Here is a 26,554-nt window from a genome sequence, read left to right as displayed (position 1 = left end):
TCCACCGCCCAGCCTGCTGCTCCAGCCAGAGGTCTGGGAGCTGTCTTGGACATGCCTCTCCCCTCCACTTTCCCCATATCTACTCCATCGCCAAGTCTTGTTAATTCCACCTCCTGAACATCCCTAGGTCCTACTGTGCCGCCACCAGGTTGGCCCAAACGACCTCAATCTGCCTGCACTGCTGCAGCAGCCTCCTTCCTAACTGGGCCCCAGAAAGGTACCGCGGCCACGCCGAACCCGTCCTCCATACTGTCTGCCTCTCCGACACACAATAAATACATACGCACACACGTGATGTATACACACTCCACCCTTCAAAACCATCTGCGTTATTAAAGTAGATAAAATCTTTAATAGACTGCAATCTCTAGACCCTATGTGGTCTGCTCCCACCTACCTCTATCGCACGTCTTAGTCCGGGGCTCTGTTTGCTGAGCTCCAGCTAAAACGCCTCGTTTGCAGGTCTTTGAACGCACTAAGTTATCTCCCACCACAGGAGGTGGCTTTGCCCTGGCGGTCCCTCTTCCTGGAACACTTGGTACACCCACGCCTCAGCTCTTCTCCTAGATCAGTCCTCCTCCGCCTTCAGATCCGGGAAGTCTGCTCTGACCCTCGGCCTCGGTTGGTACCTTTGCTCTCCGCTCTCAGGGAGCTCTACCGGGTCCCAAGGAGGCCCTACCTTGGGCCAAAACTCTACCGGTGTGTGTATGTAGGGAAAGAGTATGCTGTGCGGCCCGCAGAGGCAGTTATGCAGACCGGGGACTCATCCTCATCTGCACACCCGTTTGTGTCTTCACCAACGCCGGTGACTACTAGCAAAGCCAAGGAGGTGGTGGTGCGGTCTGATGGGGGCAGGGGCCGCAGCTGCGCCACAGTCGGCCCCGTCCCACAAAGGCTGGCTCAGACTCGCCGAGTTACCCTGGCCCAGAATCATCTCATTTAAATACTTCGGAAAAGACAACAAGAAAAAGAGAAAACCCTGAATGGCTGGAATTTATTTTTAAACATGGACATGTTATAATCAGGCGTTTTAGCAAAACTTCAAACAAAAGCAGGCGAGTGCCTTTATTTTAATAAGACATCTCACTTGCCCTTTCCCTATGATGATTACAAGTTGAAGCCTGTGAACAATTAAAGCAAAGTTTATGGTATTTTTATTATTGTTTTATTTCTCAAAAGAAGGAATTAGAAATATTCAGTTTAAGTGGTGCATTGGCTTTATGCACACTCAGGAAACATTCAACTTTCCTTTAACAAGAAAAATAAAAACAAAAAAGTCCCAGCAGAGCCCCAGAAGGCTGCCAGGGCAGTTAGGGACTCACCATAGGCTGAAGGTTGGCCTGCCTCTCCATGAGGTGCCAAGTCAGAGGGGCTGGTGGGGGCTGGGAGAGGCACCCTGGCCAGCCCGGCAATGGTTCCTTCAGCCGAGGGAAAGGAAGCCTAGTGAACTGTGTGTTCACAGTCAAACCCAGACCCTGGCCATGGCCTCCAAGGCCCTCGATGATCTCCTCCCCTCTATCTCTCTACCCTCCCCCCCTACCTCCCTCCTCTCCGTCACAGGGGCTGCATGATGTTGCCACCGTGCTCTTCCCCCAGAGCTCTGACAGTCCAGATCCTTTGTGTCCAGAGTTTTCCTGACCTAAAGCAGCCCCCAACCCCTGCTGTTCTCAGTCACTTCACCATAAGGTAAATCAGGCCATTTTTTTGCCCATACCCCCTACCGTTAGAAGGTAAATTCTGTGACAACAGAAATATGACCTGCCTTGCTCACCCTCGACCCCTATGACCTGGTCTAGCGCCTGGCGCACAGTAGGTAGTCAATGATATGTGCTGAATGGACACCGTGGCCACTTTATGTGAGGTCTTTATCCCCTCCTACTTCTCAGAGTGACCCTGCAAAGCAGGCGCTGTGATCCACACCTCCCTGCTGTGCAGGTGAGGAAGCCGAGGCAGAGGGAGGTGGCCACACGGCACACGGCAAGTCAGGGATGTGAGCCAGGTCTGTCCAACTCCAGACCCCCAATTCCTGGACGTTAATTCCCTGGTTCCTGTGGACTGGGATTTAGCGAACTAGAGTGGAGCTGAGAATTTCTAACAAGCATCCTCCGTGATTCCGAATGGCCCACCCTCACCCCCAGCTGAGTATGAGAAGTAACGGATCAGATACCGCTAGGCCCTGAATTCCTGTCAAGGGGAGGAAAGCCAGGAACAGAAGCTCCATGAGGGATTTATTCCAAACACTGCACAAAGGGCCTGGGACTGAGCCTGGGGTCCAAAACCAGGAGGGTGTGGAGAGCAAGAAGGAGCCCAGACAAACCAGAACACGGGGCCCAGAGCAGAGGAGCAGGGCACCAGAACCGCCAGAAGACTTCTCTCACGAGAAGCCTAATTCCTGGGTGCAGCGGTGCCTCCCCAACAGGACAAGGCGTACTCTCGAGCCACGTGAGACTTTACCATAGGACATGACGCTGCTAGAGACTCTTCTAGACGTGGCCTTCGGAACACCCTCCCTATGTCCGAAGCCCAGCCCTCCTAGCGATCTTCGGAAGATCGCCAAAACCACGTGCCGCCCAGTCCTCTTCCCAGACTCTGCCACGATGAACGTCACGCTTCCCGTAGACGTATCAGCATTCTCTCACCTCTGGGTTTCACCACATGCTACTCTTTTGCTTGGGATGGCCTGGCAAAGCTCCCCGCCGTCCTCTGAGCTTCAGCTTCAGTACGCCCCATCCGAGGAGCGGGGCTGAAAGCTCTCCCGGGGTATTCGCCGGGTGTTCTCACTTAATACCTTTCCCACACGGGGAGACAGCTGCCTGCCGGCCCACCACCCCTATGCCACCTACTCCCACAGCGGGCTCCCCAAGGGTCAGCCCGGGCTTTGACAGCTTTCAGCGCCCAACTCAATGAGAGAGGCACCGACAGTGCTGTGAGAAGGCTGCACTCAGGGCTGGCTTCGTGGGTGTGCAATCTCCCTGGTTAAACAGAACCTGTATGGCCATGCTTCCTGCTTGAACCAGAACTTGCTTCCGGGCAGAAAGAAGGCAATGGACCTCAGGCCAAAGATCAAACACTCTTCCATGGGGCAGGCGGCACCCATGTTTGCACTGGGCACAGCCTAGCACCAGTCAACTGGCTGCTGACTGAGCATTTTCTGCAGCAAGACTGCTTCCAGCTAGTGCTCTAATCCTGGCTGGGCTCCCACTTCCTGACGGAGGAAGCCCCCTTTGGGCCCCCAGTGTTCTAGGTCCTGCCTTCTCGGCCTCACTGCCAGCTCACATTTTCCACCCCCTCGATGACAGGCCTGCACGTCATACTAGCCACGGCCCACAGCCGAGGAGGGAACTGCAGCACCCCCGGGAGTCTCAGTAAGCCCGCATTCATGTCTGTGCCAGTTCCCCTGGGCTGAGTGGGTGCCTCCCCGTGACACTCACCTGACTGCGGTGGGGTCAAGAGCACTGGGAAAGCAGCTGCCCGAGGCCCACGGGAGGAAGGGCTGCCGTGTGAGAACGATTCTTACTTCTCTGTGAAGGTGGCCTGGCAGGAAAGGGGGGAGGGACCTGCCCCTGGTCACACAGCTGGGCATCACACCCAGGACCCCAGACCCTGGTCCCCTGCCTGGCGCGTGGGCAGGGACTGCCCTGGCATGTTGCCTAGGCCACAACATAGCACTCATTAGTGTTCTTTCTAATTGCATCACAGCCTCTTCCAGGACACAATAAACTCATTTAATTTGACTCGGAAGCTTTTATACGTTTGAGGGGTTTTCATACAACGACTTGCAGGGCACAGCATGTCCCCTGGCTACTCTGGGGGTCTTGTGAGGCCACCATGGTCTGGGACACACACTTTCCTCAGGAGAGGTCTGGAAGCCAGCCATGCTCCCCTCCGACCCCACATTTGCCACTTCTGTGTCTGCTTGCCACCCGGCAACCTGCGGGTGCCACCTGGCCACCAGGGCTCTACCTGTAGGGTGCTGGCCAAGGCATGAGGGACACTAGGTTTCACGTGGTGGTAACAATAGGCGATGATTACTGAGCATGTCCTAGAACCTAAGCGCCATCGAAAGATGCCGTATAACCCATCTAATTCTTATAGTGACTCTCTGACATAGGTAACATTACCCCCACCTTACAGAGGGGGAAGCTGGAGCACAGACAGGTGAGGCGGCTTCCTTGTGGTCACAGAGCAGGTGTGTGGCATGCAAACCCAGGCAGAGTGGTGCTCAACGCCCTGCTCTCTACCTCCCTGCTATACTACACGTCGGCTGTGAAGGGCAGGGCACGTGTGGGCAGTGGGGGTGCCTGCATTCAGGCTTCGGGTGGGCAGGCGAGAGGCTGGCTCCCAAGATGTCCATCCAGCCTAGTGAGAGCTGTAGTAGCAGGAAGCTGCAGGGGGGCAGTGCCCACTCTTGCCCTCAGGGGAAGCAGCTGGTCGGATTGGGACGGGTTTTATTTGCGGCCTCAGGGTCCTGAAAAAGGGCTAGGAGGACTGCAGGTCAACCTGAGCCCAACCTGCCCACACAGTTGTGAGCACAAGGCTCAGAACATACACTGAGCACAACCAGATGAGCTGGCAGCTTCACAAAGGGGGCCCGCCTTTGCAGTGGGGCAGAACTAAGCTGGGGTGGGCTGGACAGCCACTCCGGGCTCTTGCCCTTTCTTCAGAGGATACCACTGGGGTTGTAGCAGCCATTTCTCCCCCACTCCAATCGGGGGCTGAGAGGGCCAGGGTCAGCTCTGCAGAGGACGGTGGGGCATGCTCAGGCCGCCCAGGATCAGATGCAGCCCACTGTGGTTGGTCCGGGCCCCTCCAGGCACCAGAAGCTAGCTGTGGCCCCTGCCCACACAGCTGTTCTCGGGACGGGCCCAGGACCTCCAGCTCCTGGACGGAGGGTCCCGTGGAGTTATGAAGAAGGATAAGGCAGAGCGAAGCAGCACCTCTAAAGTCAGTTTCAGGATCTTCTTGTCTGAGAGTCCCTGGGTCATCTCCATAACGACTTCATCTGATGTGAGAGGGACAGGGTCGAGCTGGCCTCAGTGGCCTCATGCCTGCACAGGGAGCTGGAGTGAGCACACATCGGAGAGCCTGGCGGCCAGAATTTGACTCCAGAGTCCTCCACTGATTAGCTTGTAGAAGATTTCTGTCTCTGTGTCTCTGTTCCATGCCTATCAAATGGGGGACAACAGCACCTCCCCCGGGGCCGCTGGAAGCACAGAATGAACACCTCCAGAGGTCTTAGGCCCAAGCCTGGGACACAGCACCGCTCAAAGACAGCCAACAAACCATCCTACAGTGCTGCCTGCGCTGAGGCTCCTTCCCCATGCGGGCCCAATACCCTGCTGTGTTGCGGAACTCACACTTCTAGAAGCCATCTGAGGCTAAATTAAGAGAAGCTGGACCTCGATGAGGCCAGACATGTCAGCCTTCTTCATCCAGCCACCAGCGTCTGAGCGATCAGGACCCAGTATGGGAGGTTGGTGTCAGCACCATCTCTGTAGACGGACACATGAGCGTGATGAAATCCATTCTCAGAAATAAAGGAAGACAAACACACAAGAACAAAAGAGAGGGCTTCTGGGAGAGGAAGCTGCAGCCTCATCCAGGGGCTGAGGCAGAACGGCACTCGGTTCCCTTGGGACTGAGGGGAGGACAAGCCAGAGGGAGCCCACAGGAAAAGGCCTGAAGGGAGGCGGCATCCTGCAGCCTGCTAGATCTTTACCATGCTGGGCACACGCCTCTGACAACAGCACCTACACAGAAAAACCTTCCTGAGCTCCCTGCCTGCTCTGAGATCAATCTCTGTCCTCGCCTGTCGCCTGTCCTTCCTTCTCAGGGCCTCGCTGGGGAGACAACAGGATATTACAACTCAGCTGCAGATGTGATTCTGATCCCCAGGCCAGAAGGAAGGCGGGGCACAGGCAAAGGTCTCACCGCACCAAGGTGCTCAGGGTTGAGGGGGGTGGTGTGCGGGCTATGCTAAGCTCAGGGACCCCACCCCTGAGTCACTGCACTCTGTGGGCCAAGTAACAATGCACGGTAAATGGGATGAAAGACAAGATTCAGAGTGGCACGTGATAACAATGACAGCAATCCCCATGTGCAGGTCTGGTTACAAGCACAGTACGTAAATGTCCTTGAATCTTCACAAGTAGCTCAGGAGAAAACAGGCCCCAGGAGGTGACGTAACTTCCCGAGCAAATAAGTGAGGGGGAGGGACTCAAGCTCAGCCCCTCTGTGTCCCAGGCCAGGCTGTCAAGGCAGCCATACGCAGGAACGAACACCAAGTATGTGGATGTCTCTCAGTTTTGCCTGCCCGGCGTCTACCTCCTAGCATCAGTACCCCAACTTCTTTGGGAACCATTCTTCCCAGTAGTCCCCACCCCTGCTCCAGGGGTGAATGTGAAATCCAGCTCACCCAGCAAATTGTTGCACTTGTCCTGGCCATAGGGCTGAGCTCCTGGTCCAGCCAGCCAAGCATATCCCATTCTGTAACTCCAGACAAGTCTGACTGAACAGAAAAGAAATGTCATTTCTCTCCTAACACCAAGTGCTGAGGTAGGACAGACTCAGGCACTCGTCAGGGCCCTGCTTTGGGCTGTTTTCCTCTGGCATCTTTCTGCATGCCTCCTCCTCAAACTTACCCTTCAAGTCCAAAGGTCACATGGCCCTCCCTGCTTCAACGTCCAGTAGCAGGAGAAATCCCCCAAGAGACCTCCCTTCCCATCTCACTGGCCAAATCTGGCTCACCAGTCACTGGCAGGGGAGGCACATCCCCACGTACCAGACATCCTCTGGGTAGAATGGACTTGGGGAGCTAATCCCAAGGCCACAGGCCACTATATCCTGGACTTGAGGGGGAGGAACTGGAAAGCCGGGGTGCAGGGACTAGGCCTGGGAGAGTGGCCCAAACAGAACAGGTCTGGAGGGAGGCACCAGCCCCACCTGGCTTAGTAATGGAACCAGCCTGTCCCCTTCACATCAGGCCAGTCTGAGCTGGATTTCTGTCACTTGCCACCAGGGCCCTAACTAACACACGGAGCACAAGAGATCTGGTGTTGCTCTGGGATGAGAAACTGAGACGGAGTGAGAGAGGTGAGTCACACACACAGAAAGGCAAATACCATGACTTCATTCCTGTGTGGAATCCAAAAAATGAATGAACGAACAAACAGAGACGGACTCATAAATACAGAGAACAAACTGGTGGTTTGGGCAGCAGGGAGGTGGTGAAAAAAACCAGAAAGCAACTGAGGCTGGAGAGGTGACAAAGGGGAGGCTACAGCCAGCTCTCTGCCACACAGAGCACTTCAGATTTCATCCTGGAGACGAGGGGCCCACCAGCAGATAAGTGGGACCAAGCACGGCTCTACAAAGACCTCGCCATCTGTCCCTCTGTCAGCAGGGAGAGGCTGGGCTGGAGGACTGGCACCTGAGCAGGGGAGGGCTGCAGTCCCAGCGGGAGACAGGGGAAGCTTGAGGGCAAGGGTCTGATGGCAGAGACCCCCACCCCCACCCCTCCACTCACCACCCTGAGACAGGACACCAAGTGAAAGTTGATCTGACCACAGGCACCTGACCAACACCTGCCTCTGCCTCTGCCCCCTCTCCCCTGGCTTTTCCAAACTGTTCCCCATTTCCTTCCTTCCCCTTTCTCCTTCCCTGTCCCCCTCCGCTCCATTAGCTCCACGCCCCTGGCACATGTGACATCCAGGTACAGAGAACGGACTCCCAGGAGTTTCCACCCCGAGGCCAACAACCATGAAAACATCAAACTCACAAAAAGCATTCCTTCTTTATAGATCTTCTGAAACATGAAATGATCAAGGATGACGATCAGGCTTTACATTTTTGATAAAAGACACAGAAACAGAGGGAGCTCAGTCTTAAGAGCTGATGTGCACAGGTGGCTCGGGAAGCAGCTCTGTAGCCCTGGGCCCCTGGTTTATAACCGAAAATGAGCTGGCACTGGGACACAGGAATATCTCGCGCTACTCACTAGTGAAGCACCAAGACTCGAGCCTCAAAGAGAAGACTGCCGGCATAGGAAGCAGCCAGCTGCCCGACTCTAGGCTTCTCCATCTGGATCCATGAGGTTGGGGAGCAGCCGCTGCAAACCCAGCCATCCACAGTCGTTCACTATCTATTCTGAATCAAAATCCTACTACAAAACAAATCATTTATTTGCTTTATGGGTGTTCCCTACTGGGTTTTTTTTCATCAACTAGTTTCTGGGGCCTCCTCTGACCCTAGCCCTAGGACAGGTGCTAAGAGCACAGAGAAGGACAGGACCCAGTCTCTGCCCTCCAGGAGATGAGTGTGGTGGGAGACGCAGGCACAGAGACAGACACAGTGCCAGGCAGTGCCTAAGTGCTGACCCAGAGCACCCATGGGAGGCAGCGGCTAACAATCCAGAGGAAGGGAACAGGTCACGTGCTCCAGGGTAGGGGGACAGCTCACCAAGGCTTCTGGGTGAAAAACAAGGACAAGGGGAGGAGGGTTGCTAGGAGTAGGGGCAGGGCAGGTCAGGCAGAGGATGCAGCTGTGGGCTTGCTGAAGGGAGAAAATGCATCTTTCCAGATGCCACGGCTTTCTCTTCTCACCTTGCGATCAACGCCCAAGAGTGGAGGCAAAGGTCAGAGTAACAACGTCTAGTAGTATTTGATAATTTTTTTTTTCCTTTCAGGGGGTGTTCATAAAGGAAAAAATAAGTCTGAATATGGACTCAATTTAGAGAAATATACTACCAAATTCTGAACTTTCCTCTAACAGTTTTACCAACTAAATAGGCATCTTTATATACCTAATAATGTTTGTCACCATTATGAGAAAACTGACATGAGGGCCGTGACGCGTATTTCCATCTCAACGACTCATTTAGCAGCCCTGAAAAGAACTGTTTCCTTGCAACCTGGGAAGTGCCCTGCCATTTCCTCCTCCCGTACCCCACAAGAGAAATTCCACAGGAAAGTAACGCTGAATGGCAACAATAAAGACAAGAATTATCACCTAAAACCCACGTGCCTACTCGGTGCTAGGAACCTTCCACCCGCCATCCCCAGTGGGCACCGCACCATAGTGCCCCTCTTCCAGAGGCCCCAGACTGAGGCAAGACTTGAGTTTGTGAAGAATCAGCGAGACAGAGAGAGGCCAAGAACTTGCCTCTGAACTCCCAGACATCTCTCTCTCTCTCTCTCTCTCTCTCTCTCTCTCTCCCCATGGTGTGTGGCTCTGACAGTTTCTGACGCTACAACTCTGACAGCCAATACCCATTGGAAACATCACTAGCTGAAAATCCCAGGATCAGATGCGACCAGAGGGATTTCCCAGGCCAAAAAGCCTTGAGGAGAAGGCTGGCGAATCTCAAGATGGCTGGTGTTTACGCCATTCTGGGCTCTAAGTGGGATTTGGTTTTTCTCCTTCATTCCCGTTCCCCAACATTTCCTCAATTGGCTAATGGGCCCCAGCTGGGAATGGACACAGGCAGCAGAGACAGGGGCCAGGGTCTGACTGGCTCCAGCGGGCCAGCCCTGGCCAAGAGGGGAATGCGACTGTTTATTTGGAATGGCTGTGCCCTGCCTCTGAGGGAGTTCAAGCGGTCAGATGTGTCCAAGTTGATTAGTGAAATCTGACAAGGATGTCACCAGGTTTGGGAGGAGGGCCATCTAATTTAAAGCCCCCACCCTGCAATGTCCCCAGTGCCCAATAGGCACCGGCCACTAATTATGGTTAGTGGAAAGTGGGGGCTGAGAGGAGGTCAGGAGCTCTAGACCTCAGGAGCTTCTGAAATGTGTTTTTATAGGCTCCGTGGCCCAGGAGAGGCCTCAGTGGGGTACCCGGCTCACCTACAAAGCTGCTCTGGAGGTTGGAGGGTCCTGCCCCAAGGAGGAAACGCCACTGGTACCTACCGTCTCCTTGGGGGCTCCAGGGGTAGTGGGTATAGTGGACAGTGCCTGGTCTTTGGAGCCAGACAAATGGCTTCAAATGCCGGCTCTGCTGTCTGGTTGCAAAACAAAGCCCTGGGCCTAGGTTTTCTCATCTGTTGGGTGGGAACTACAGGAAAGGAAGGAAGGAACAGAGCTGGCCATCAGTACACACCGGTACTGACTCTATGTTAACCTGTAAAGCCTTCTACTGCCAACACACACTCAGCTCTCATGGCAACCCCTGCCATTCCTCATGACAAAGTCCAAGCTCAGTGGAGTTAAGAGGCCTGCCCATAGCTGCAAAGGACTTTAGACTTTTTCTGACTTCAGTCCTTTCCATCTAAAATCCGTATTCATTTCCTAGGGCTGTCCTAACCAACTACCAAACTTGGTAGTGTTAAATAACAGAAATTTATTCTCTCGCAGTTCTCTTGGCCAGAAGTCCAAAATCAGCGTGTCAGTGGGTTTGGTCCCCTCTGGAGTCTCTCAGAGAGAAGTCCTTCCCTACCTTTCTCTTAGTGTCTGGTGGCTTCAGGCAACCACTGGCGTTCCTTGGCTTGGGGCCACATAACTCCAATCTTGGCCTCTAGCCTCATTCGCCCTTCCCTCTGTCAATCTGTGTCATTGGACACACACTGTTGGGTAAAGAGCCCACCCTAAAAGGGATGACCTCATCTTGAGAACCTTACCTTAATTACATCTGCAAAGACTTTGTTCCAAGTAAGGTCATTTCTGAGCTTCTAGGTGGATATGGCTTTTGTGGTCCACAGTTCTACAAACCACTACAGTCCGCCCCACCCTCCAGTCCCCAAAACTTCATTCACATGTGTAAAATACATTCACCCCATCCCAACATCCCCGAATTCTCACCTCACTAGACCATACTCTAAGTCCAAAATCTCTTGTAAGTATCACCCGCTCAAAAATATCATTTAACCCCTCTAATCAGGCATGGGTTATACTGATATGATCCATCCTGGGGCCAAATGCCTCTCCATCTACAGATGTGTGAAACTAAAAGACAAGTTTTCTGCTTTTAAAATATAGGCACAGGGAAAAAATGAAAGGAACATAGAGGTCACTGGACCTAAGTAAATTTGAAACCCAATAGAGCAAATTCCTTTAGCTTTCCTGGCCTGAAAGTGACCCTCTGTGGCTTGGTCCTCCACCCTCTGGGCCCACAGAGGCTCCACAGGCCCCTGCCTTTAGGCTTCCTTCTCTGGCCTCTGCCTTTGTGTCCACAGCTCTGCCCCTGGAGTCATTCTTCCCTTTTCTTAAAGGATAACATGAGTTAGTAGAGTAATTCTATCAGTCCATTTCCTACAATTAGAATACTAGAAGTCCAAATGCTCTATTTTTTTTTTTTAAACATTTCCCCAGGTCTGTCCCTTTCAGTCCACACTGCCAGTGTTTTTGCGATATAACATTCTCAAAAACCTCGTGTGTCTCCCATGTATATCAAGGGGATCTCCACCATTAAACAAGAAGGTTCTCTATAGATTCTTCCTGGAGAAGCCTGTCTCTAGTCCTGGCTTCTGCTAAGATGTTTGATTGGATCCACGAGTCACATACCCAATCTCCACAGCAAAGGCTGTCTAGCCTTACCACTGGCCTTTCTCCAGAGCATGCTTTCTCAAAGCCAATTTCCTACTTTTAGCATCCTTTGGAATCTGAAGAGGTGGAGAATCTCCCAAATCATCAAGCACAGGCTTCTTTTTGCTAACAGTTCCATCTCCAATTCACTCCTTTCCTCTCACATTTTACTAGACGCAGCAAAGGAGAAACCAGGCTACATGTTCCATGCTTTGGTTGGAAAATTCCTCAGCCAAATATCCAAGTTCACTACTTACAAATTATGCTTTCCCTGACTAGCAACTTAGACAAGAACACGACAATAGAGGGTTGAAAAGTAGGCTGGGGGAAATGGGTGAAGAAAAGCAAGAGGAGAATTAAATTTGTATTTGCCACGCACTTTCCTTGTGTCCAAGTACTACAGATCAGTAACTGGGACCTTGATAGGCAAGCTCCATTTTCATCAGGATGAAAAAGTAGCCAAAGACCTCAGAACATGTCCCCACTCAAACATCTCTGCCTAATGTGGCTGACTATTTTTGCCTCGGCCCTCCCCAGGTGCACGCTTTTGGTCAAACATGCAGCCACTGACCCTGTCATCAAGCACCTGTTCCTCCCTCAGGTACTGCACTTCAAAGTCTATGTCCCACAGCGAGTTCTTCTGACACCTCCTTCCTGCTCCCAGCTGCTCTCCCAGGCTGCAAACAGGTCTTCTCCCAAGGAAGAAGGGATACTGGATCAGGGTGGCCCCTTGGGGTCTGCCTCAGGGAGGACCCAGAAGGCAAAGAAATTTAGCATTTGACTCATTCTCTGTTCCAGCTAAGAATTAACACACAGCACCATAATAATCTAAACTGTGTTAAATATAAGTTTGGTTTATTTTCATAATTTTGTGCTTTATTTTTCTAAGATTTACACTTTTAGTCCCTGGCGCAACATGGATTTGATTTAAGTGGTATTTATCCAGGACTAATGGTGTTCAGGGGAGGAGCTACAACAGCCAGTGGAGGAGGGGATTATGACCTTAGGACTCGGGTCCTATGTCAGGGGAGGCCCTAGGCCTCGGAAGGGCAGGGCCTTGTCCTTCAACTCCTGCTGCTGCCCCAGGGAGCCCTGGAACCTGGCCAGTCTCAGGCCTATAAAGGAAGCTTTTCTTTTGGTTGGTCCTCCCTGGTCAGGAGGCTCTTCCCTAATAACCTCAGCCCTGCAGGAGGAAAGCAACAGCCACAACACCATAAAATGAGTGAAGGGGGTAATTTAAACCTGAGATTTCCTTTACCTGGGGAAGCCCTGGTCATTCCTGAAATACCCCTCTCCTACATCCTCCCAGGCTGTCCTAGACCAGAAAAGGCCAACACAACAGATAGGTGCCCCTTGCCCTCCCCTTCCTCAGGGCAGACACTATAATCATGGTTCTCCCCCCCAAAAGGGTGATGGTATATTTTACATGTCAACTAGGCTGAGCCACTGTACTGAGATATTTGGTCAAGCACTATTTTGGATATTTCTGTGAGGTTTTTTTTTTCTTTAATTTTTTAATGTTTATTTATTTTTGAGAGAGAAAGACAAAGCATGAGCAGGGGAGGGGAAGAGAGAAGACACAGAATCTAACGCAGGCTCCAGGCTCCAAGCTGTCAACACAGAGCCCAACACAGGGCTTGAACCCACAAACCATTAGATCATGACCTGAGCTGAAGTTGGACGCTTAACTGACTGAGCCACCCAGGTACCCCAATGTGAGGGTTTTGGGGGGATGAGATTAATACTAAGACTTTGAGTTAAATAATTAATTAATTAAAAAAAAAAAGACTTTGAGTAAAGCAGATTATTCTCCATAATGTGGGTAGACTCTGTCCAATCAGTTAAAGGCCTGAACAGAAAGACTGACCTTCTTAGAAGAAGAAAAAATGCTGCCAGTGAACAGCCTTCAGACTTGAACTGCAACTCTTCCCTGGGTCTCCATCTTTGCTGGCTTATCCTGCAGATTTTGGACCTGCTGGGCCTCATAATCATGTGAGCCAACTCCTTAAAACACACCCCTTTCTCTCTGTATATGTATATACCCACATCTTTTTGGTTCTGTTTTTCTGGAGGACCCTAATACATCTAGTGATCCAGACAACCACAGAATCTGTCTCAACACAGCCCTCCAGGAAGCACTCCCAGTTAGCAAGCAAAGTGAACTCACTGACCTAGGGCTGTGCACACCCAGAAGCTGGTATTGTCCCTGGCTTAGTACACGGGGCCAAGTGCATGCCTCCGTGTCCCTGCACTCCGGGCTCTTCTGAGAACTAGACAACCACCTTGGACCCCAGGTTTCCTCATAGGCTTTTCTTAGTTCTAACCAGGCCTTTTTCCCTACCCTTTATACCCCCTGAAGAGAAGGGTGGTTGAGGAGGCTCTAAGTTGTTCTTCTCCAGTAAACTAAAACCATAAGAAAAGCCCACTGAAGATGGGAACTATCAAGGCCATTGAACACCTTTTACATCAGACCAGGCTGGTAGTTACCAGGAGGTGGGGGGCGATAGGGAGATACCCAGCTATCCATCCTTCTCACAGGTCTTCGGAGGGATAACATGGCACCTACTAGTGGTCACTGGGAGTATAAAACTCATCTGGATATCTGCCAGATTTTATGACTCTGAGTGACACAAGATTCTAATTGTGTTTAACTTGAAATCCTTGTAGCTAAGCAAAAAGTACCCAGAAATAAGTGCACATGTACTCGCCACCCTGACGTACGGAGCTGGTAGAAAAGGAGGGTGTACACCCAGCACCCTCACTTGTTGACAGGTGATCCTGGGCCCACCACACCTTCTAGAGCTTCCGTTTCTTTATCTACACAGAACACCCACTCAGGAGGCTCATCACGGCACGTCACAGGCCTCCAGTAAATGGGTATTGTTCTGAGGATTAGGGAGAGTGGTGGCTCCAGAATCCAGGCAGGGCAGTACAGAAGATAGAGCAGAGAAGAGCCCGAAGGCCAGCCCCAGGGATCTGGCCCAGGGGCTCAGCCACCGGAGAGGCAAAGGGACTGTCTCTCTCCCTTGCCGCTAGAGAGACAGGCCAAAAGGAAGGCCAAGGTAAGACTGACCTTGAGGGCAGGAATCTCCACACTGTCGCCGAGGCTGATGGAGCCTGAGAGGATGGTCCCTGTCATCACAGTGCCTTGGCCTCTGATGGAGAAACAGTGGTCCACAGACATGAGGAATGGTCCCGAGGGGTCCCTCGTCGGGATGGGAATCTGGGACGTCAGGAGCTAGAAAAGAGATGCTGCTGCCACACCCTGCTGGGGAGAGGAGCTGAGTGGGGCAGGGCAGAGGAGGGTAGAGGGAGTAGCCAGGAACGGGGCAAGCTGGCCCAGATCAGAAATGGACTGCTTCCTGATTACACTCCAAACTCCTGCTGTGCTCTCAGCTCCTCTCGGTTCAAAGGAACTTCTCTCTCCTCTCATTGGGATAATGAACAGCCTCCTAACAGGCCGACCCCCAGGCCCTCGCCTGCACTGCAGCACAGGGACCTGCTGCAGGACAGCCCTGGACGCGTCAGTCCAAGCCTCATGCTTTCCTAGCCTTCCGAGTCTGCAGAATTTAAGATGTGTCATCATCTAGCTCCTAGGTACCATGGAAGCCTCGTCCCCCACCACTTGCCCTCTCACAGCAGGCACCAGCCCCTGGCAGGCCCTGGAGGTGTACCAGCTAGCTTCACCTCCCTTCTCCAGGGACACATCACCTCTGGGAAGGTTTCCTACCCTTTCCGTATGGCTCCCTTCCCCAGCCCATCATCAACCAGTTAACATACCACTGTGATCATTTGTTTATTTGTCTCCCTCCTAGAGCCCTGAGTCCTTCCAAGTATCTGTAGCAGCTGGCACGGTGCCCAAGAGAGGGACACGTGTCCAAAGGATGCAGGATAGCAGGGCTGCCACCAAGTGTGGCAGGGAAGGAGGGGGTGAATGCTGTTTCTCTAAGCCCCGGCAGAGACAGAGGGACCACCTAATGTCTGCCAAGGCCCGGTGTTGCCCCCTCAATTTGTGGTTCTGAGTTTTCTTCTCCACTGACACTTTCCACCAGCTTTGACCTCAGCCAGCCCCTTTTCCTCATGCTATCTATGTGCTCAGAAATGTCAGAGCTAATTCCTTATAAACAAATGGAAATAAAGGCTGCATTATTCCTTTTATTTTGCTGCTTTCTCCTTTCATCAGGGAAGAGGCTGTCAAAAAGTATTCGGTAGTGAAGGTTCTAAACTCTCAGCCTTGTGATAACAATTCTGGAAAAAGACTAAAGATTCAGAACAGGCTTTGCCTGATATTTATGCAGAGGCTTCTTAAAGGAACAGACAAACATCTTTCATAGCAACATGGGCGAATTCTGCTTTAATAAAAATGACTGTCCCAGGCTCCCAGACCAGTGCTCCCTGAAGCTGACGAAAAAATAACAAAAGCGTCACCCAGAAAAGGTTTGCTTTGCAGAGTCAGCCAGATCAGCACCTTGTTATCATAGAAATGGTGGCAGTGTACTCGGTCACATTTGATCTTGGCTCTTGTGGGTCCAGATACAGGTGGACCCCAAAGACACCCAACAACCGACCTGGGACTAAATGCCAGCTCCACCACATACTTGCTGTGAGACCTTGGGCAAGTTACTTGACTTCCCTGAGTCTGACACTTTCCTTGGTAAGATGCAGATAACTTAAGCCTCCCAGGGCCACTGTGAAAGCTAATGATCATTGTGAAAAGGTTAATGATCACTTAACCTTCACACCAAGTCCAAAGGGAAGTGGTGCTGGGATTTTCCCTACTTAAAACTGAGGGAATAGAGGCAAGAGACAGCAGGTGGTAGGCCCAGCACGCAGCCCCAGAGTCGAGGTACCTCGCCACTCCGCCCCTCTTAGCGAGGGACACTGAGATCCCCCTTCTCACCGCCATCCTTCCAGCAGCATCACCACCACCCCACCATCCCCAACCTGCCCTCTGGCTACCCTGGACACCCCACGGTGGCTGGGCTCCCTCCCTTTATCTACTGAGCCTGGACACAGAGCCTGTGCCTCAGAGGCTCCACTATTTGGTGGAGACCATGAGGACCTGAGCTGCACTGCCCATCTCCACCAGCCAGTGGGACACACTGGGGGACAGGCACAGTCTGCAGGCCTGGAATGGATGACATGGCCCAGAGCTCCAGGAGGCAGGAGCTGCTGTGTCCGGGTGGGGGTTTTCAGCAAGATAAAGGAAAAAGAAAGACTTACAAGAGTGTGGACAGCTGGGCAGGACTTTGAACGAGACGGGGGAGGGGGGGGGGTCTGCTTCTCTTTTGGTTTAACTCTTGCAGGGAGGTGAGGGAGGGTATACTAAGGTGCTCATGTACCTGGTGGGGGGGGGGGGTGGTAGTTAAAGGAACCAGCTCAGAGTCGTCTTGCTGGGGTGCCTCCTCTCTCTCTCCCCATCAGACCAAGCAGGACACAAAGGGACCTGCCTGAGTGGGACTGGGGCCAGAGGCCAGCCTGGATTCAAGTACCTCAATGAGCTCTGAGATGCCCTGTGGAGCTTCTGTTTCGGGGGCCTCTGGTCCCCCAGGCTTGGCCGCCACGGATATAATCGGTGCACCTCGGAACCTGAAATGGAAAAACAAGCCCCGCCAAGTTACAGAGATCACCAGCACGGACACAGCACATCTGTGGAGTACCTGGCAAAGCACCAAGCACTTCGGATAGCCTCTCCTTCCATCCTTTGGAAAGCATCAAGGAAGAGAGTACCATCATTTTCCCACTCGGCAGATGAGGAAACAGAGGCCCTACAAGAAAACCTTTGGATTGGATGATAGAATTTAAAAGGGCGCTCTTAGGTTTTAACCACCACGTTCAGAACCCACTCTGAGGAGGCAGCAGTGAACCCTGGCCCCCAGGATGCTGAATAAAAGACCCTCTTGAAGAAGACCAGGAAATACATCCTAGTTTCCTGCAGAGACTCGGGAAATACCGGTTACCAAAAAGTCCCTGAAGATGCATCTGGAAACACACTTCCACTATCCCAGTGTCTAATGTGGGGGGTGTTCCTGCCTGGGCCCTCCTGAAGAGCCTCTCCTTCTTTACGAAGAGATTCTTACTGTGAGTAGACATTTATCTTTCCCAGTGATGTTTAAAAATGGAAAAGAGAACATATACAACCCATAATCCTGCCATTGTGGTGTGCTTTCTTCCAACCTTGGTTTTTCCATGCATTGCCAGGGATTTTTTTTTCTTATATTTTGGTTACAGCATACATAAAATTTCACATCCTTCTAGCTGTTATTTGCCATTATAGCATAACAAATTTTCTGTTGGATGATAGCAACAACAGTGATAACAACTCACTTGGCTGAGCCACACATATTGCCTGGACACCTACACTGACAGCTCACAGCACCACTATGGAACTGTCACCATTAAAAAAAAAAAAATTTAATGTTTATTTTTGTGTGTGTGAGAGAGAGAGAGAGTGCGAGTGGGGGAGGAGCAGAGAGAGGGAGACACAGAATCCGAAGCAGGCTCCAGGCTCCGAGCTGTCAGCACAGAGCCCGACACGGGGCTCGAACTCACAGACCGCGAGATCATGACCTAAGCTAAAGTCGGATGCTTAACCTACTGAGCCACCCAGGCACCCCGGAACTGTCACCATTTTATAGATGAGAAATTGAGGCTTAGAGGGGCAAATTAATTTGCTCCAAGTCATTGGAGCAAACTCCAATCCAGCCCATGTGACCCTAGAATCAAGACTCACAGCTTCCATGTTATAATTCCACCATCCAGGCCTCCTCTTTCTTTCCTAATGGCTGCATAATAGTGTTACCCAGAATTTACATGCTTTCCCCCACCAATGTCACTGATTTAGAACATTTCAAATTTTTCACTATTATAAGTAACACTGATAAAACATGTTGGTGAATGTGAGTGGCTTTTTCCCCCCTTGCTTTGGGGTTCATTCATAAGAAAGAAGGCTAAGACTCAATATACATTGAAAAATCAGCAAAATGGTAGAATAAAGACATTCAACAAGTCTCTCCTCCATAAAAGCAAAAAAAGAACAGTAGCAAAAATCATCAGAAGTAACTTTTCCAGAATTCTAGAAATTAACCAAAGGTTTGCAGCAATCTGTGGAATGTTTATTCAAGAAAAATGGCTGAACCTTGGTAAGAATAACAGAGCTTTGTGGCAGGGCACCTGGGTGGCTCAGTCAGTTGAGCGTCCAACTCTTGGTTTCGATTCAGGTCATGATCTCACAGTTCATGGGATCAAGCCCCAGGTCAGGCTGTGTGCTGACAGCATGGAACCTGCTTGGTATTCTCTCTCCCTCTCTCTCTCTGCCCCTTCCCCACTTGCACGTGCTCTCTCTCTCAAAATAAATAAATAAACATTTTTTTAAAAAGAGCCTTGTGGCATTTTAACTTGCCTTATTCCCACCCACCCCTCCCCAACTTCGCACTAGCCCTAATAGCCAACATCTGCAATCAGAATGGAAGCCAGCAGCCTGACAGCAGGTTGCAGAGTGGGTTTGAGTTCCATCAAAGCCCCTTTCCCAGAGAAGTATCATTATTTTTCCAATCTGGTAGCTCCCTGGAAGACTAGATTTACAAGGCTATCTTTATTTGACCTGCTTTGGAGTTTGCCCAGTGTGAACAGCATTTTCCTCGAGGACATTTGTTGAAAACAATTAGAGGCAGCTGCTTGAGGCAGAGGATAACAGTTTGGGCAAACTGGTCACAGAAGGAAAAGCTGGGAGCTCCCATGGGAGATTTGCAGCTTTCCTGGTAGTCTATAAGGCTATTTGGCGGCAAAAAGCTATGGGCATGCCTGGGCACTGTCAGGAAAGATATGAGAAGGCCCTAAACTCTCACCTTTGGCTGATCGTAAGATTCTATGCAAGCAGGAAGTGAAGGCCGAGGCAGAGTTGTCAAATGCCTGCCTGAGCACTGAAAGCATGACCCAATAGAAATTCTTGGCAGGGGCCCCTGAGTGGCTCAGTCAGTTAAGCGTCCGACTTCTGCTAAGGTCATGATCTTTCAGTCAGTGGGTTCAAGCCCCACATTGGGCTCTGTGCTGACAGCTCAGAGCCTGGGGCCTGCTTTGGGTTCTGTGTCTCCTTCTCTCTGCCCCTCCCCCCACTTGCACTCTATCTCTCTCTCACACACACACAAATAAACATTAAAAAAAATTTTTTTTTTTAATCCTTGGCAAAGATTGGGAGACTTACTGATTCTAGGCTTAATGAAAATCTCTGTCTAATCATTAGCTGACCAGTAAGCTAACTGAGCAGAGACTTCAGTGGTCACACATGACTGTACAGAATTACTTCACAAAAGTCACTAACAAAATAATAGCAACAAACTCTGAAAGTGTGGGTGAAGAGGAGAATCTGACATCCAGAACTGCCACATTATATTATTCTATATGTCCAGTGTTCAACAAAAAAATAACAATACAACAAAGAAACAAAAGTACGGTCCATCCACAAAGAAAAAAAGGAGTTAATGAAAATTGTTCATGAGAAAACCCTACTAGACAAAAACTGAAAATCAGCTATTTTAAATATATTCAAGAAACAAAGGAAACCATGTCTAAAGAGCTAAAGGAAAGAATGAAGATAATGAGTCACCAAATAGGAAATATCGAAAAAGAGTTAGAAATTACAAAAAAGAATCAAATAGAAATTCTGGAATGGAAAAATTTGAGCAGGCAGAAGAATCAACAAACTTGAGAATAGGTCAATAGAGGTTATGCAATCTGAGGAAAACTAAGAAAAAAGAGAGAAGAGAAATGAACATGGCCTCAACGATACAGGAGACATCATCAAGTACATCAACATACGCATATTGAGAAGTTCAAAAAAAAGGACAGAGATGGGGCAGAAAGATCTGAATAAACTTCAAAAACTTTGGAAGTTTTTGAAGGACATCTACAAAGCTCAGCAAATTCCAAGTGGGAAAAACTCAGAGATGTGATCTAGACACACCATAATCAAGCTGTCAAAGCCAATGACAAGGAGAAAGCAACCAGAGAGAAGTGGCTCATTCAGTACAAGGCATCCTCAATAAGATTAACAGCTGATCTCTCATCAGAAACCAGGGCAGCCAATCCCAAATACTTAAACAACAATAACAACACCCCCCAAAATCTATCATAGAGCAGACACTTGATAAGTATTTATTAAATAAATGAATAAATGAACAAGTTAAAAAAAGAAAAGAAAAAAAAAGAAATCATGGCAGCCTAGAAGGTAATGCAGATGCCATATTCAAAATGCTGGAAGTTAAGGAAAAAAAAGTCAACCAAGTCTTATGTTTCCAGCAAAAGAAACCTGCTTCAAAAATGAAGGAGATGTAGAATTACCATATGGCCCAGAGATTTCTATGTATAAACTCAAAAGAATGGGAGGCAGGTACTCAAACAAATACATGTGCATGTATGTTCATAAAAGCGCTATTCACAAAAGCCAAAATGTGGAAACAGCCTAAGTGCCCATCAATGCTAAGTGAATGAAGCCAGATGTAAGAGGTGACATATTGCGTGATTTTTATGAAATATCCAGAATAGGCAAATTCAGAGAGACAGAAAACAGACTGGTGGTTTCCAGGGCTGAGGGAATAGGAAACAGCTGCTTAATGGGTACAGTGTTTTTGAAATCAGATAATGGTGATGGTTGTGTAATTCTATACACAATAAAAGGGTGAATTTTATGGTATGTGATTTATCTCAATTAAAAAGAAAAAAACATACATTGAAAGGTTTGCTACCCTTTTCACTACCACAGTGAACATCTGGTATGTCTATTTCACTAAACATACATCAAAAGCTCATTATTTTTTATACATACCTCATTTTAATTTGTATTTCCTTAGTAAGCCAGATAATGTTGAACATCTTCCATCTGTTTACATACTAAGTGTACTTTCAGGGGACATTTCCATACCACTTCTGGTTCTGGTCTTTGCCTCCTCCAGTAGATGCACCCTTACCTTCCCCCCAAGTCTAAAAATTTCTCCAAAGTGCCTCTTTGTATGCAATCCAGTGTCCAGCACAGTGGAGGTGAAGGGAAGGGGTGGGGTCAAGTACCCACAGTCCCAGCACCTGTGCTAGAAGCTCTGCACTCCTCATGTTATCAACCCCATGAGGTGGCTGTGATTCCTCCTCCTCCAGTATTACAGAAGGGGGTCCTAAGCTGGCCAGGTTCTGTCATTTGCTCTAGGTCACACAGCTAATGAGTGGTGGGGCTATGATTAAAAGGTAACTCTGGGTTTATCATTCCCCTGAGAATATCAAGAGAACAGTGTTCCATCTGCCTGGGTTAGAGGTAGGGCTGTGTGCCTTTTCTCAAATCCACGAGAATTTGGAAAGTGGCTGATCTTCAAAGATCAGGGAACATAACATATTTAAGTCCTATAAATGGAGTAACAAAATCCTTGCCCTTCAGTAAATTTTATTCTCAAACCAATGAAAGAAAGATGATAATAACTATAATGACAGTACTTAATATTCTCAGTTTGCTATCACTTTCAGATAAAGACATAAATTTACTGGATCCTTAAAACAACCCTCGGAGGTAGGAAGAATCGTTAACATTCCCATAACGTTATTTGAGCACTAGGTGAGTGGCATAACGCTTGGCTAAAAGCCTTCATACACATCACCCCATTTAACCCTCGTGGTAATGAAGGGAGGGGTAAAAGTGGCATTTTAGAGATGGGGAAACTGAGGCACAGAGAGGTTAAATGATTGCTAAAGAGTCATAAGTGAAGTAAATGGCAGAGGCAAAAAGCCCTGTTCTAGAGTAGTGTCCTTCCCACTGTGTTGGACATCCTAAGGGTGACCCCCACCATCCCTCCCCTGGGAATGACTACTGTGTCAGATGTCACCACGGCTCCCTTGAAACAGAAGAACAGAAGATGGAGTCCGGTGCCCCCACCCACCAGGACAGGGCTGGGCTGCTCTGCTCCATTCCCTTTTGCCTCTATTTCAGTGTCACCTTCACACAGGTCACTGGTCCTAATGCCCTCTTCACAAGGTTCGTCAAATCGACGTACCACCTAAGCTATTACTTTCTCAGGTTTTTTTCCTTTAAAACAGTTCACGTTCCTCCTTAAATACATTTATTGAAAAACATGACTCTGTTACTATCTACATGGAAAACCAGTATCATCTGCAACAAAGAAAAGGCACAGGAGAGGCCCTCCCACCACCAGCCACAAGGACAGCCATTGGCAGATGGGTCTTCACTCCCTCTGCTCTGCAAAACCCGTGCCTAAAGCCTAGTGCACTAGGTGCCCACACCCAGGAGACGGCTTGAGTTTCGAAGCCCCGCTCGAGAGTCTAGTCCACCCCACACTTTTGCCTTCACCACCTGACCTTTAAGTTGAACAGGAGACACAGTGGTTATGGCATAAACTTGGTAATGCCAGCTGTGTTATTTTAATTTAATTTAGTATCATAAAACAACAGTGTGAAAAAGCTGTTTCTATGAGAGCTAAATAGAATTATTTAGAAAGATGAAATACAGGCAGATCTCTTTACAACCTGGTGCCAAATTAAGTGCGAATAAGAAAATGATAAAAGACTTCAGAGGAGGCTGTGAAAACACAGAAAAATTCACTCACGCTGCTGTGCAAATCGGGCTTCACTTTAAGGAGACCCAAACTGCAGACGGTGCATTTGGGAATGGCTTATATGCAAAAGAACTCAGGGTGCCAGTCAGCGGGCTCAAACTAGAAGAAAAGATGGGGCGGGCAAAACATTTTCCAGCAAGTGACAGATATAACAAGGTCATGAGTTACTGGGGCAAGGACTTTGGCCACAGGAAGCCATGTGATGCCGATACTCACAAAAGAACTGAAGCCATTTGTTTCGTTTTCTCCAGGTTATTTAACTGGAGAACACCTCTAACACACTGGTAGAACTATTCTAACTTATGCTACCAAGAGAAACAATCACACACACACACACACAAGCATGCTGCACCTGGATATTTAAAAAAAAAAGCGCCAAAATGACAACCCCAACTGCCTAAGGTACTGCAGCTGGACTCGCAAATTACAACTTTTTAATGCTGGCAAAGCAACAAACCCTAGAGCTTTTAAAAACATAAATTCTGACCAAGAAGAACATCCAGAATATAGCTTCCTTTCCTGAATTCAGACCAAAAGAATGAATGGTAACATGAATCAGGAGTGCTAACTTGTGTGATACTGAAATTACAGATAGTGCAGAAATCACACATGCCTAAACAAAACAGCACGAAGAAGAGGAGATGGGCCTGAATTCAGGATGCAAAATTGCCCGCAAAGCCAAGATGACTCCGATGAGCCTGGATTAGCTGCTGATGGAGAAGGAGAGGCACGATGCTGAGAGCCTTTTATGTTTCCCCAGAGCAACTTATGTTATTGATATTATAAGAATGCACGGATATACTCTAAGTTAAAATATTATGTAAGGTTTGAATGTGCCATTTTTTATGATTCTCTGCTTTAAGGGACGTTTGATTAATCACCCACAGTTCCCTTCAGGGGACAAGAAATCTACTACTGTAGCTACAAAAATAAATAAAGAAAACAAAAGAAGGCTATTAAATCCTAGCTAGATACTATTCCTTGCTGAAGGTTCTGAGCCTGGTTAGAAAGTTAGGGAAGCACTAAAGACATACTAGGACCAAGCTGAGACATTTTCTTGAACTTAATCGATGAAATTTAAAGATAACTGAAAAAGAATTAACTTTCTAAGATAACTCCATGCATTTCCCCCCACTCCCAATTTTTTTCATAGTGGTAAAATAAATACCCATAACAAAAAAAATACACATAACAAAAAAAAACACATAAAAATACACATAACAAAATACACATAACAAAAATACACACCTTAACCATATTTAAGTGTGCAGTTCAGTGGTATAAAATACATCTGTAATGTTGTGCAGCCATCACCACCATCCATCTCCACAGCTCTTTTTTCTTGTAAAACTGAAACTCCATACCGATTAAACAATAACCCCATCCTCCCATCCCTCAGCTCCTGGCAACAGTACTCTGGCTCTATGATTTTGACTATTCTAATTATCTCATGTAAATGGCATCATGCAGTATTTGCCTTCTTGTGACTGCCTTATTTCATGTAGCAAAATATCGTTGAGGTTCATCTGTGTTGTGGCATGTATCAGAACTTCCTCCAGTTTTAGGGATAAATAATATTCCATTGTATGTATTCCACAATTTGCTTATCCATTCTTCCATCAACGGATACCTGGTTTGCTTCTACCTTTCGGCTATCGTGAGTGATCTTATTATGAACATCTCTTGGGGACCTGGTTTTCAATTCTTTTGAGTATATACCCAGAAGAAGAATTGGTGCATGGTAATTCTATTTTTAGTTTTTTAAAGTTTTTACTTAAATTCCAGTTAGTTAACATTACTATTTTTTAATTTTTGAGGAACCTCCATACCATTATCCATGTCAGCTGCAGCATTTTACATTCCCACCAACAGTGCACAATGGCTCCAATTATCCACATTTCGTCAACGCTTACTTCCTTGTTTTTGACAACTGCAATCCAAATAGGTGTGAACTGGTATCTCACTGCAGTTTTATTTGCAATTCCCTAATGATTAGTGATGCTGGCATTTTTTTTTTTCACGTACTCATTGGCCATTTGTGTACCTTCTTTGGAGAAATGTCTATTCAAGTCTTTCCCATTTTTGAATCAGGTCATTTGTTTTTTGTTCTTCAGTTTTAGGAGTTACCTATATATACTTATTATCAGATATACAGATTTACAAATATTTTCTCCCATTCTGTAGGTGGTCTTTTTATTCTGCTGATACGGTCTTTTGATGCACAAATTTAAAAAAATTTTTCTTCTGAGAGTTTTAAGTCCTACATTTGGTTCTTTGATCCCTTTTGAGCTAATGTTTGTATATGATGTTAGATATCATATTTGCATGTGGATATCCATCCAATTTTCCCAGCAGCATTTGCTGAAAGACTGTCCTTCCCCCACTGAATGGTCTTGGCCCCCTTGTCAACCCTCCTTTGACCATATATGCAAGAGTTTATTTCTGGGCTCTCTACTCTATTCCATTGGTGTATATGTCTACCTTATGCCAGTACCATACTGCTTTGATTACTGTAGCACTGTAGTAAGATTTGAAATCATAAAGTGTGAACTGTCTAGTTTTGTTTGTCTTTTTCAAGAATGTTTTGGCTATTTGGGGAATTTTCAGACCCCATATGAATTTCAGTACAGGTTTTTTTATTTTTGCAAAAAACTTGATTGGGATTTTGACAGGGATTATGTTGAATCTGTAAATTGCTTGGGGTAGCACTGACATGTTGACAGTAATAAGTCTTTCAATCCATGAACATGAAATGTGTTTCCATTTATTTATGTCTTTTTAAATTTCTTTCAACAATGTCTTCATTAGTCTTCATTATGTAAGTCTTTTGTCTCCTTTGTTAATTCCTAAGTATTTTATTATTTTGGATGCTACTACAAATGGAATTCTTTTCATAATTTGATTTTCAGATTATTCATTGTTAATATATAGAAATCCAACTGATTTTTACACGTTGGCTTTGTATCCTGCTACTCTGCTGAATTCATTTATAAGCTTAATGAGGTTTTCCACATATAAGATCATATCATCCATGAAGGGATAATTTTACTTCTTCCTTTCCAACTTGGATGCTTTTATTTACTTTTCTTGCCTAATTGCTCTGGCTAGAACTTCCAGTACTGTTTTGAATAGAAGGGGTAAAAAGTGGTAACATCTGTCTCGTTCCTGATCTTAAAGGAAAAACTTTAGCCTTCTACCACTGCATATGATGTTTGTTGTACGTTTTTCACATATGGCTTTTATTATTTTGAGGTACTTTCCTTCTCTTCCTGGTTTGTTGAGTGTTTTTAGCATGAAAGGGTATTGAATTTTGTCAAATGCTTTTTCCCTATCAATTGATGACCATGTGGTATTTTACATTAAATGGTTTTTGTATGTTAAACTATCCTTGCATTCCAGGAATAAGCCCCACTTAGTTGTGGTATATAA

At 48.0% G+C, this 26,554-nt stretch overlaps 1 protein-coding gene across 3 annotated transcripts in view; it reads right to left on the bottom strand.

The window, feature by feature from the left end:
• EEFSEC (eukaryotic elongation factor, selenocysteine-tRNA specific) overlaps positions 1 to 26,554 on the bottom strand; it is a 250,387-nt gene that overhangs the window by 121,523 nt on the left and 102,310 nt on the right. For 2 of the 3 annotated variants that reach the window (XM_058725799.1, XM_058725797.1), the window contains exons 3-4: positions 17,009 to 17,105; positions 14,590 to 14,754 (exon numbers count right to left, since the gene is read on the bottom strand). In XM_058725799.1, the coding sequence (XP_058581782.1) occupies positions 14,590 to 14,754; positions 17,009 to 17,105 (262 nt within the window). The remainder of the gene's footprint in view (positions 1 to 14,589; positions 14,755 to 17,008; positions 17,106 to 26,554) is intronic. The other variant, XM_058725798.1, reaches the window with a different exon arrangement.

Source organism: Neofelis nebulosa, chromosome 4 (genome assembly GCF_028018385.1).
Source record: "Neofelis nebulosa isolate mNeoNeb1 chromosome 4, mNeoNeb1.pri, whole genome shotgun sequence".
Lineage (NCBI taxonomy): Eukaryota > Metazoa > Chordata > Mammalia > Carnivora > Felidae > Neofelis > Neofelis nebulosa.
This window is presented reverse-complemented; position numbering and strand designations above follow the sequence as displayed.